The following is a 13329-nucleotide window of genomic DNA, read 5'->3' as shown; positions in this document are numbered from 1 at the left end:
TACAGCATGGGACAAATGTATTTGTAGACAAATTTGATGGCACAAAGTCTTTTTCACAGCCATTGTTCTCTGGAACAGCCTAGGACTATTAAAAGGGCCGAATGGCCTCCTTCCATTTTGAATTTTAAATTCTGGTCTGGCACATCAGCCCCCTTACAGAAAATGTATCACTCAAATTAAAGGAGAAGGGATCTTTGGGGGTTCAAATTTGTGTGTTGTAAGCTGGAATTTACTTGACTGCTTAAAATCAAAATCAAAAGGAATTTTCCATTTTCTCCCACACTTAGTTGCTAACATAATTTGAGGGATGGCTTAATGATGATCAAAATTGGATCTTGCCGATCGGTCTGGTGGGTGTTTTTGGTTCCTCTTACAAGTTAATAAATTATGTTCTCTTTTTGATTTCTTCAGTCAAACACATATTAGAAGGATAGCAATTTTAAAAATCATATTCGCACAAAGTCAGGGTAGCATGGGATAGCTAAGAAGCTAATCACACTAGGTTCAATTCACTGGTTAGGTTCTGGATTTCAAAAGGGAACCGACAGTTACTTTAGTTGGCAAAAGTTAATGTCAATCTAAAATTAGATCACAAGCAGCAAGTCTCATGTGGCCTACCGAAAAGTCCACAGTGCAGGTCCTTGGATATCCAGGAACTCCAGGGCTGAATCGCCAATTTGTCTCCAAATGATTAAATAGTCTCCCATCTGTACAAGAGGCCTATAATAAATGTTTTAGCAAGAATGTCAGATGCATGGGAAAAAAAATAAACCCCATAATTCACTTTATTTGTTTAAACACCTCCCTTAAAATGTCAGCACTTCATACAATTTCCCCAAAACAAAAACTGCTCATGATAGGATTGTATTTAATATACTTTGTTCCCCATATCACAAAACAATTCATTACGAATTGGTCATGTGGCACTGGGTATCCAGGATTCAATCAACCAAGTGGTGCAGGCTGTTGATAATATGGGCTAGAAGTAACAGCCCACAAAATACCAAAACTTAAATTTTATAACCTGCTATTGCTGGAATTCAATACATTTCCTTGGTTGCTAGGCCAATGCCATAACAACCACACTACTGTACCCTGCAGCTGCATTTTCCATTTTCTTTTCCATTCATTCTGGTTCCAATTGTAAATTAAGTCTGTGGAAGTTACTCTTTTTAAAAAAATGTGTGATACAGAATATCCTGCAAAACAAAACCATGCCCCCATTGATTCCTACCTAATAACTAAACTACAGGGATACAAGGAGTGGTGGAAGTAAAAATGTGACAGGTCAAAATGAGAGGATAGAATTCACAGTGGTGATTTCCCCACGAGGTAAAGTTCCAGCTGTGCCACCAAGTAGTAGCAGATCTGACGCCAGTCCTTGCTCGTACAGGAGATCACACATGCAAGTCACGTAATAGATCTCGAGCTCCATCTGACAGCTAATTTGTAAGTGGGGTTGGCAGAAATCTAGGAGCAGGTCACAAGCCATTACTGTTGTCAGATAACAAGTGATAGAAACTAAAAGCAAAACAAACAAGGGTGGAAATGTTTACTTTTCCCAGCTTCAGCACACAAAAAAAATTTACTGGATCCAATTTTAAGTTCAAATACTAGCCAATTTGAAAGGGGGAACATTAGAAATATCAGACACACATTTCACACATACAAATGACATTCCTCTAATGACACTGAGTACCTGGAGCGAAAACCTGAATAGACCAGGAAGTTTGAATTTTTGACGGCACTGAATTAGCTGGTTTTAAACAGGACCAAGAGGTGCAATACAGGTTTCAATTTAGCATTAAAAGAGCTGGAGAGAAATCATTCATTTTCTCTTTTCCAGTCCCTACTCAATGGCTTTTGTTAAGGCCAAGGATAGTGTGGAATGCACCAGAAATGTACCTTTCTTGAATAATTATCAAACACTTGTTGTCATAGATGAAAAAAAATGGTCATTTTGTAATGGTCACAAGGGAATGGTCAAAATGCATCCTTGCCAAAAATCAGGAGGCAAGGGCAAATACTGAAATAGGAATGGAAGATTTTTTTTAAACCTAATATGAATTTTAAAAAGGAAAGAAACGCATTCCAGACTGTACTTTGCCATGAGGTGTCTGATAACTGTGTTCAACTCTCTCCAATATATTTATAGTTTATGGAAATTAAAAGTATTAGTTTAATAATACAAAAATTTCTAATTAGATAATATGAACTGAAAATATTGGATCACATCACACAAAGATTTTTCTTGCTTGTTATAGTTCACTGTCTTTGTTTTATACAAAATAAAATTGGTAATTGTAATAACCATGACAGCTCAGTGACTTTATGCACTGCACAACAAAAAAATACTAACCTGAAAAGTTCTGAACGTGATCACTTGTCCGTAACAAGTGAGCTGGGACGCTGAAAGACATTACAATTGGCTCTATTATGCCTAGGGTAGAAAGTGGTCTATCCTCTATAAGAGGGATAATTCAGTCACATCCTGACACAGATACAAAAGCACTGAATAATTGTAGATAGTGTTAGTCAGTGTTACTTTTCTTCTGCATTATCTTCTTGAATCTCACTACCAAGGTTCACAAGAATACTGGCCAGCTGGTGGAACCTGAATAGCACCCACCTCAATAAGTGATTAATATCTTTGGGAGAAACAGGGCAAGGAGAAAATAGGGTAGTGAAACATTTGCAGGAAAAAAAACCTTAGCCATAAAATCTCAATTCTTTTATCTTCATTATAAAGATAAACCACCAGATTTTACAATGGAACTTTACCTTAACTAAATGTGGTCGTACCAGGGTCACAACTGAAGTGTATCGTTCAACTATTGGTGGAAATCCTACTTCTAATTGAGCTTTAGCATATCCTGAACGTTTAGATATGACATCTGATTTCTTGCACCATGGTACAAAGTGCTTGTAGTCAGAAACACCAGAGACAACATTGTACATTTCCAGCATGGAAAACCTAAAGAAAGAGATAGAAATTCAATTGAGGTTTAACATCAAAACTGGTAAATGAAAAAAGAATGAAATTTAGATAATATTTAAATGACTAACCCCATTACTCGTCTCTCAGAATACTCTTTCTTCTTATTTATTAGGGGGCCAGCAATGTTGAAGAAATTTCGTTGTTGTGCAAGGCAATGTCTTGGTGTCTTGAGTGTAGGAACTCTGTTCATTAGAATGCCACAAGAAGCCAGATACCTATTATTTGAAACTTAGTTATTAAACATGACAATGTGTATTCTGGTGTTTAAACAAGTTAAATTTGGCATGCAATTATTATGGCACTAGAATAAAACAAAATTAAATTTGGTTTAGTTCAAATACTTCCCCCTGCACATCATTTTACTGCATTTCATTCTGGGTCCATTAAAGTTCAAAAATGCCTAACCTTCACCATCTCACTTAGCATGAACAGAATCTCATCTTACATACAAATTGGGACTGGAAGTAGATCACTTGGACTCTCGGACTATTCAATGAGATCATGGCTGATCAGACTGCAATTTCAACTCTGCATTCCTGCTTATCCCCAAATCACCTTTTCCACATAGCATGTTCATAAATAGTTTTTTTCCTCAAGGTGGATGAGTTGTGGACTCCTGTTCAACTCTTTTTTCCCAATACCAATTGGGCATGCAATCAGCTGACAGTGGCATGGTAACAATACCAAGACACAAATAGCTTGCCTTTAATGTTTCACTATTGAATGTCTTCAATGTTTAAAAATTCATCCAGAAAACCGCAAGAATGAATTCCTTCATGAACAGTGTAGTTGGTGTGCACAAAATTAAAGGATAAAGGTATAGCACTGGGGAAGATAAATGCTACCAAGGAGAGGTAGAAAGTTTTCCAAGTAGTGCGGCACTAAAGATCAGAAGGATCCCTGTAGGCCATCCTGTGTTATGAACGCCTGGCTTATGGACACCTGTACATACAAATGAGCTCCCATAATATTATTAAATTCAGAAGTCTAACATACATACACACACATGTTCGTTCATATGAACGGCAGAACTAGTTCCCTCTCTCTCCACTTTTAGGTTAGTAGTCACGGCCCAGTGAGAAGTTGGTTTTTATGCTTTTTGTGTGGTGGGGGAAAGCAGTCAGCAATCCAATTCACCCTTATGAACCCACTATGTAATATGAACAAGAGTAGGCATATTTGGTGGCTTTCACTCCAAAGCAGCTTGCTGAATCAATGCCTAAGTAGATATGGTGGTATATGCAGCTTTTGAATTGGAAAAGAAATTGAAAGACAATTATCCACTTAATTCCTAATTGGGGTTTCACACTTGAAAAAAAATAGCTGATCTGTTGGGGTCTCGCATTCCTTCACCCCTCCCTTCCCCTATAGCAGCTTCTTCAGTGAACTCAATATTCAGGTATGTACTTTGATGGAACAAAACAAGAAGAAGGTTGACATGTCATTCCAAAAACTGAATGCAAAACTTTAGAGGTAGTGTACCATTGAGAAAATTCTTGATCACAGGAGGCAGCATGGAGGTCAGATGGTTCTCAAAAAGGGTAAAAAAAAATGGATGGGATGAAGGCAAGTAACCAATAACAATTCTTAAACCTCTTCTCTGGAATACCTCCAGAGCAGCAGAGAGGGGTTTGAATACAGATTACCATATCAACCACTGATCAGTAAATATTCAATGGAGCATCCCCCATAATTTCAAGATTCCACATCTTCCTGTCCCCTTTTTGCATTCTGAAGGGACCATTCCCTCCATGACCCCTGGTTCGCTCTGCTATCTCCACCAAGTAATCCTTCATTATGGCCATTTCATATACCCACCCCAGTCTTTTTACGTTGTACCTTCCCACCATCCAGGGACCAAAACATTCCTTGCAAGTGAAACAGAAAGTCACTTGAACTTTCTCTCCTCTCCCCATATTGGATCTCCGCTATGCTGTGGATTGGATGATCGCTTTGCAGAACATCAACTTTCAATCCCCAGGACTGAGCTTGTGCTTCCAGTTGCCTGTCACTAATTCTACATCCCACTCTGACTTCCAAGTCTTCAGCCTCCTACACTGCTCCAATGAGCCCAATTCAAGTTCAAGGAAGAGAACCTCATTTGTCTAGGAATACTGCAGCCCCTAGCACTCATTATTGAATTCAACAGTCTCAGATAACCACATTTTCCAATTTTTGGAAGAACTGGCCAGTTCTAATGCAAGGTCATTTAGCAGTAGCATTACCTCAGTTTCTCTCTCCAGAGAGGCTGCCTGATTTGCTGGGTACTTCTAGCATTCTCTTTTGTTTCAGATTTCCCTGACACTGCTGTGTTGTTCACCACACAATTCTAGCATGTTATTTTTTTTTCGCCCTTTAACTGCCCTCATGTATCTATTAACCAGACAGAACCAAAAGCATCAAGTCACCTGCACAACCTTGGTCTCCAACCAGTCACAGATTTTTCCCTTCATTTTCTCCAACCCTCCCACTATCTGCAACTTAAAGCACTTTTCCTATCTTACTTTTCCAGTACTGATAAAGGGTCATCAGGAACGTTCAACTCTGTTTCTCTCTCCTTAGATGCTGCCCATCCTGCTAAGTATTTCCAGCAGTATTTTTAATTTCAGATTTTTAGCATCTGCATTTTGATTTTCAATTACTGCTCATTGTACTCTGGCCACACAACAATATTACTTAAAAACATGGTATAAAGGAGCTTTATAATTTTTTTTATTTAAAAAACTCTTAAAACAATTTCTCATTTCCTGTTCTTCAAACATTTGTGCAGACTATTTGACTAGTTCAGAATAAAATCAAGGTGGTTGCTAAGAGCATTTAATGAAGCTTTTTGAAATAGGAAAGCTACCAAGTATTCAATATCATTTCAAATAAATTGCCTTTTAATGAAGTAGTGTAAAGTTATCCAGATAAAATATTAAACTTCATTAATTCTCCAAACCACTACTGCATTAGGCAATGTAATTAAGTTATACAGAAATCAGCTGATAGAAAGTGAAAATGTTCAACGAAATCAATGTCAATTTCACGTGTTTGCCAAAGTAAAGTTTGTATCAAGGTTAAAGCAATCATTTAAGCCATTACTGAATTGCTAGCTAGTCACATGGCACAAGATGACGACCAAATAAAATAAATATAGCAGTCTTTGACGTCTATGGTACTTTGTAACATAGCCATACAATCCAGGACAAACAAAAGGAGTTAGTTCGTTAACGGAACAGAAATGTGAAATTACTGCAAAAGATCAATCTCTATTTGCAAATTAACATTGGTCTGAGGTTCCAATGATTCAAGGAAATGTTATGGAGTTCACCTGAAGACATTATTATAAGCAAAAGCAATTTGTTTCTCGATTGAAAACGGCCATAACTCATTGGTAGCAGCATTATCAAAGATTCTTTTTGGTACTTCTGACATTGCAATGTCTTCTGTGGAAAGTGCAAAGACCATGTATACATTTCCAAGGAACCCTAAAGGCAACAACACAGGCAGATGAAGTGCTTAAGAATTCATGTTAGATACTGGTCTTCATTAGTCAGGGCATAGAAGAGCAGGATGTTGCAGAATGTGACACTAGTTAGGCCACAGCTGAAGTACTGTGTGCCATTATGGTCACCACACCATAGGAAGGACATGATTGCACTGGTGAGGGTGCAGAAAAGATTCACCAGGATGAAACATTCCAGCTATGAAGATCCTTTACCTTTAACCAAAGAAGGCTGAGGGGACCTGGTTGAGGTACACAAAATTATGAGGGGTGTAGGTGGGGTGGATAAGAAACTTTTCCCTGTGGCAGAAATGTTATATCTAGACGGCATAGGTGTTAGAAGATCGAGAAGAGATTTGAAGGATTCCCCCCACCCAGAGAGTAGTTGAAGTTTGGAACACACAAACTCCCCTCTCACAGTATTTCAGAAGTGCTTAGATGAGCCATTGAAACAACAGCCTAGAAGACAATGGGATGAGAGCTGGAAATTGGAACGAGTGTAGATGTTGATGGCTGGCACAGACACAGTGGGCCAAACAGCCAGTTTCCATGCTACATGACTCTGCAACATCAGATTGGTGAATTGATTTATTATTGTCACATGTACCGAGGTAAAGTGAAAAAACAGTTTTGCATGCCATCCATACAGATCATTTCATCACATTGGTACATCGAGGTAGTACAAGAGAAAAGCAGTAACAGATGGCAGAATAAAGTGTAACAGCTATGGAGAAAGTGCAGTGCAGGCAGACAATAAGGTGCAAGGCCATGACGAGGTAGATTGTGAGGCCAAGAGTCCACGTGTATGTTCCACATGTATATTCATGACATCCAGCTGGACTTTATTACTCCTGGCCCTCAATTGTCTCCTGGTATCCAGCACTGAAGCAGCAGACACTTCTTCCTAGTAGGCCTCAGCAAGACCAATGGCACTGTCTCCACACAGTGCCATGTGCTTTGCTCCATAACCCCCTCCAAAGCCAATGTCTTAGCTAAAACAAAATGTTGGAAATCACAATATCCTATGTGATACCAAGCTGTTGACTCTATACACTCTGGAAGACCATCTACTTCAACCTGCCTTGAGGTTTCCATCCTTTTTTCTTCAGTCCAGCTTTACCAAGACTCCTATCCATGTGTTGAAACCTTTCCAGATTTAAACAATCAAGTAGCTTCCATATACTTATTATTCAAAACTGTCACCTGCATTATAACTTGAAAGCCAACACGTCAAGAAAAGTTGATGTCTGACCAATTTATTTTAATTCTTTAAAGAGGTAACAAAGGTGGTTCAATGAGGAAAATGCACGCAACACAGCCTATATAGATTTTAGCAAAATGCTCAAGGTCCTGGAAGGTAGAATAAAAAAATAAAAGCCTCATGACCCAAGTGAGAGGGGAAAATTGGATCCAAAATTGGCGCAGTAGCAGGAAGCAGAGCGTATTGGTTGACGGATGTTTGTGAGACAGGAAGGCCGTTACCAGTAGGTTTCCTCAGGACTCAGTAATAGGTCCCTTGCCTTCCCCACCCATACATTTTAATGATTTACAGCAAATTGTAGGGGGAAACTTTAAAATTTGCAGAGGACACAAAACTTATCTAGGAGGCTGGCAGGGAGGAAGAAAGCTTTTGACTTCAGGTAGATAAAAAATGGTCAAGTACAAGAAAATGTTAAGTGGAATTTAAACTAGAGAAGTCTGAGGAAATACATTTGATACACTTGGAGATGTACAATAAAGGAAGGTGATACGCAATAAAACAGAAGAAATTGTGGTATGGAGAAGCAGAGGGACCTTGCACAGATCCTTAGAGATAGCAGGATAGGTGAACAAGGTGGTTAAAAAGGTCTACAGGCTGTTTTATTTAATTAACCAAGGTACAGAATAGAAGAGCAGCAAGGTTGTGCTAATTAGAACATAGCTCCAATACTGTGTACAGCTCTCGTCACCACATTAGAGAAAAGATACGATTACCCCTTAGAGGGTGCAGAGTAGTTAATGAGTATGTTACTGGGACTGAAAAATTGTAGCTGAGGAGAAATTGGATAAGCTAGGATTGTTTTCCAAGGAAAACAGGAGTCCGAGGAGAAACCTTTTTTTTGAGGTGTATAATATTACAGTAGATAAGAACCAGGGGTCAAAAAGACCTAGGGACATACATTTAAAGTAATTGATGGTTCTTCACTGAGTCAGAGAGATACATCACAGAACCAGGCCCTTCAGCCTGTCCACACTGACCATCAACCACCCATTTACAATTATTCCAACTTTTATTCTCCTCACATTCTCATCTCCCTTCAGATTCTCCCACTCACTTGCACATTACAGGCAATTTACAATGACCAATTAACCTACCAACCTGCACATCTTTGGGATATGGGAGGAAACTGGAGCACCCAGAGGAAACCCGTGCGGTCACAGGGAGAACGTGTAAACTCCACACAGACAGCACCCAACGTTAGGATTTCACCAGGGTCTCTGGTGCTGCAAGACAGCAGCTCTACTAGCTGCAGCACTGTGCCATCCTCCTTCACCTTCTCTCTGATCCTGTTGTCTGAGTAATTGGGAGAGAAAGCCTCAAGAAATCAAACTGCACTTTGACGTGTACTTGAACAGCCAATTTTTTGGACTGGCATGACGTGATGGCTAAACGGTCTCACGTCATAGATTTTCTATGATTTTATTCTGCCTAAACCTTGTAATTTTATAGAGCAATTACATCTCCTTTTAGCCTCCTTTGATCTAAAGAAAAACCATTCTCTCCTCAAATAAAATGGTTCTTGGCAACATCCTCATAAATCCTCTCTGCTCCTCTTCCATTGATATCACATTCATCCAGCTGTGACCTAACTAGTGTACCTTAAAAGAAATTCTGGCATGGCTTCCCTACATTTGTATCTGCTCTGGCAAATAACAGCAAAGATCTCATTCATCTTCTTAACCAGCTTATCTACTTGAATAAATCTGCAGACACCTACTCAGGTTTTCTTCCATTGCTCTATACTTCTTAGTTACCCATGACTTAACGTATACTTCCTTGCCCTCCTGAACTGCATTACTCCACAAAAACAAGTTCTCCAAGTTGTACAGCAATCTGGCTTGGATTTATTCCTTTCCTTTAACATCATCGGGTTCAAATCCTCAAACTCTACCCAAGAAGAATGTGGGCATACCTTCACCAAACACTGCAAATAACATCCCCATTTTCATGCTTATAATGGAGGGAAGTTCAAGGAGGTTGTAACTCAGCACATAGCACCAAAGAAAGCTTTTATCATATCTGAGGCTGAGAAAAATGGCCTCCTACAATCACAATCATTGATGTCAATTTAGGTTTACTGGGACTCCTGAAACTCACCCTTGGTCACTTCAGCAGTGCAATTCAGTTCCTTACTGTGTACTTGGACTGAGGCTGCAATTCAATCTAGAGCCGAGTGATCCTGGCAGAACCCAATCTGGGCACTGGCAAGGTGATCATTAAGTGCCAATTGTCAACAATATGTTCCATTATTTTGATTATAATCCAGAGTAGATTAATGCAACTTCAATTGGCAGGATTGGTTTGTTCTGTTTTTTTTGGACAGGATTAGTCTGGGCAATTTTTTACTTTGCTAAGTAGTTGTTACTGTCATTCTTGTATTAAAATAATTTTTAAAATGCAGCAGGTTCTGGAGCACAAATTTTCAATACTACAGTAAAAATATTGTTGGGTGTTCATTGACTTTTCTTGTATTAAGTGAGTTCAGGTGGTTCTTACAATCACGTTAAGTAAACTGAAGTGGCTTTAAACTGGCATGTTTGACTGTGGGGCTCTCAGGAATGGCCACGGCAGTTAGTAGTGGAGAGGCCAAACAGTTTGCAATGGTTATTGAAGACCCTCAGCCTTCAGTCATTACATAAATACTGATTCATCCGCTGAAGGATCTGGTGTCCATAAGTATTCATTTAAAACCATCTCCCATGGTTCCACAATAGATTATCACTTTGATCCTTAAGGGGACCTACTCTCTCCCTTGTTATCGTTTTGATCTTAATGTGCTCATAGAATCTTTTAGGATTTTCCTTTACCTTATCTGCCAGGGATATTTCATGGCCACTTTTTGCTCTTCTAATTTTCTTAAGCATACTCCTACATCTCTTATACTCTCCACGGGACTTGCTTGATCCCATCTGCTTAAACCTGACAATATGCCCCAGTTTTCTTGATCAGAGCCTCAATATCCCTCATCAACCAGGGTTCACTAATCCTGCTAATCTTGCCTTTAGTCCAACACGAACAGGTTCACCTTGAACTCTTCCTATCTTACTTTTAAAAGCCTCCCGCTTGCCAGACATCCCTTAACCTACTAACAGCCTCTTCCAATCAATCTTTGCAAACTCATGAATAATGCTTGCATTTCTTTGAGGGTAGAGAATATTACAAATGCAGGGTTCTGTTAAAGGCCATTTTTTAGTGAAACTTCCAGTTATATTCCATTTGTAAAGGGTACTATCTCCCAGTCAAAAATATTGAACCCACACATCCATTCACAATAAGCCAAGGCTATTCACTGGATCGATCACATACATACCTTAGCCGCAAAGTGAAATGTTAAACTTACTAATGTTAACGAACTAAAATTAAATTTAACTGGAGGAAGATCTCAACAATATTAGCATTGGTGCCCCTACAAAACAAAAATTGTTTGTTTTCCTCCATCATGACCCCCAACACTGCCACCCCTACCCAACAAAAATATCCAGTAGCTAGATATGCAAAATGCTTAGCTCAAAATACAGAATTCTGTTGAGGAGTTCCAGTAAATGAGCACCTATCTCCCTTGTATCACCAGAGAACATCACAACAGGAATGGAAAATAACAGCCTGATACTCCAAGCAGCTCGGTTAAAAGCAAAGCAAAATGGTACTACATATGCCCTTCTGATGTGAGAATTGTGTAGAAATTTGGATATAATCTATTCTTATTACTACCTAATGAATAGTAAAGTCAAGAGCTTCAATATGAGGAAATTGAATGCATTTATTAATGCTGAATTATCCAATGTACAATTTGTTTATTTTTGTTTAAGGTGAAGAATGTTACTATTGGAACACACAGAACATTTTCTGTTTGAGACACCTAACACACCAGGACATGGAATAGTACAGTCAAATTATAACGTAAAATTTCTACTGCAACATCTGTTCTCTGGAATTCCCTCATAAAATATCACACATTGTCTTTTCATATTTTGATTTTAAAAGGGTTCAGGGTACTCTTTCCTACTGTGTCCCTCAATTTCCATAAGTCAGAACAATTATAGAAAATATTGTGTAATGTTAGATGACAGAACCACCAATGACGTGATCAGTCTTTGAGCAGAATGACCAAAGTTCAGTCTTTAACAAATTTTCAATCTTTATAATGCATCATAAATATTTCTGTTGGCAGTCTCCAATTTACAGTTTGAGACACTGTTTGCTATTGGCAGCAAACTCAGTTACATAAATAGAAAGTAACAATAAACTTATGAAAATGACACAGAACTAAAAATGGGAATCACATTTACATTTTAATAACATATCCCACTCAGTCCCAGTGCAAGGCTTCAACCCAAAACAGCAGCAATTCCTTTCCCTCACACAGCTGCTGCTCGACCCGCTGAGCTCCTCCAGCAGATTGTTTGCTGCTCATAAATGGAGGCAGTAGTTTTGATTTTGTGCATAGAAATAGGTTCTTAAGTTATCAAATAATATTCTTCAATACTCAATTGCTCAATTCAAACAGTTGCACAAGGTTGCAGCTTCCCTCCCGGAGCACACACAAGAGAGCATAACTTATCTATTTTTCTTGGCAGTCTCAGCTTACGGCTTGAGACACTGTTTGCTATGGGCAGCAAACTCAGTTACATAAATAGATAGAAACAATAAATTTACAAAAATGACACATCTAAAAATGGGAATCACATATATTTTACTAAGAACTAATCAGGATGAGAGCCACAGTTTAGTTGTATCATGAAAATGTTTATAGTAATTTTAGGTGACAATGAAGTTTTACTTCCAGTCTTTTATCCTAATAACTTGCCGATTCTCGCTTAACAAACAATAATGCCACTGTAGTTATTAACATCTGTTTTAAACATCTCAATTCTTTAAAATTTTACACCGAACTAGTTAAAATGTTATCACTTACTGCAGTGATATAATCACCCACTGCAAAAACAAAAAAAACACAACTGGTGTTTTTATCCCATTATTTTGAATCAGGTTTGAAATAAATTTAACCTGAAGCATAGGCTGCTGCAGAAGCGATCATTACCTTATTCTGGGTGAGCTTTGGCGAGAACGTCTCAGAGTGACAGGGATCCCGAAACCCTGAGCAGCCAGGGTGTCACCGGATGATTACCATCACATGAAACTATCGCTGTAGTTTAAAAGTCGCGCTTCTGTTTCCCTCAGATATGAACCTGCAGATTCAAGGCCACCTTCCCTTCCTCCCCCTCTGCCCTGCCGGCCGGCCGGCGCTGAACTGCCTCCGTTCACACCCCCGATCTCACGGAAAACCTTTCGCATCGAAGACCGAAAGCGACCCCCAAACTTTCCAAGGTCGGCGGCTCGGAACCGGGCGAGGGGGCTGGGCTCGTCAACGTATCAAGAGCGATTGAATAAGACTACCTTACGGTGTGCTTGGTCTGCCTCTCCCGGGCAAGGGTAACCGGGAACTCAAGTACATCGCACAGCACCTTCCTCAGAGGCCTACCGCTCCTCGCCATTTCACCCTTCGTGAAGGCCGCCTGCTGACGTCAGCCGCTAGCTCCAACTTCCACCTCGCCCAAGCCGCCCCTCCGGCCGGTCCCCTCA

General features: G+C 39.4%; 1 protein-coding gene across 2 annotated transcripts in view; it reads right to left on the bottom strand.

Annotated features, from left to right (window-relative positions):
• The window catches only part of coq10b (coenzyme Q10B), a 19049-nt gene extending 5720 nt beyond the window's left edge, over nucleotides 1–13329 (bottom strand). Inside the window, exons 1-4 of one of the 2 annotated variants that reach the window (XM_052045534.1) lie at nucleotides 13144–13329; nucleotides 3067–3213; nucleotides 2782–2974; nucleotides 619–720 (exon numbers count right to left, since the gene is read on the bottom strand). In XM_052045534.1, the coding sequence (XP_051901494.1) occupies nucleotides 619–720; nucleotides 2782–2974; nucleotides 3067–3213; nucleotides 13144–13241 (540 nt within the window). In that variant the 5' untranslated portion in view covers nucleotides 13242–13329. Of the gene's footprint in view, nucleotides 1–618; nucleotides 721–2781; nucleotides 2975–3066; nucleotides 3214–12787; nucleotides 13119–13143 lie in introns of those variants that run through there. The other variant, XM_052045583.1, reaches the window with a different exon arrangement.

The sequence above is a fragment of the Pristis pectinata genome, chromosome 1, assembly GCF_009764475.1.
Source record: "Pristis pectinata isolate sPriPec2 chromosome 1, sPriPec2.1.pri, whole genome shotgun sequence".
Taxonomy (NCBI): Eukaryota; Metazoa; Chordata; class Chondrichthyes; order Rhinopristiformes; family Pristidae; genus Pristis; species Pristis pectinata.
This window is presented reverse-complemented; position numbering and strand designations above follow the sequence as displayed.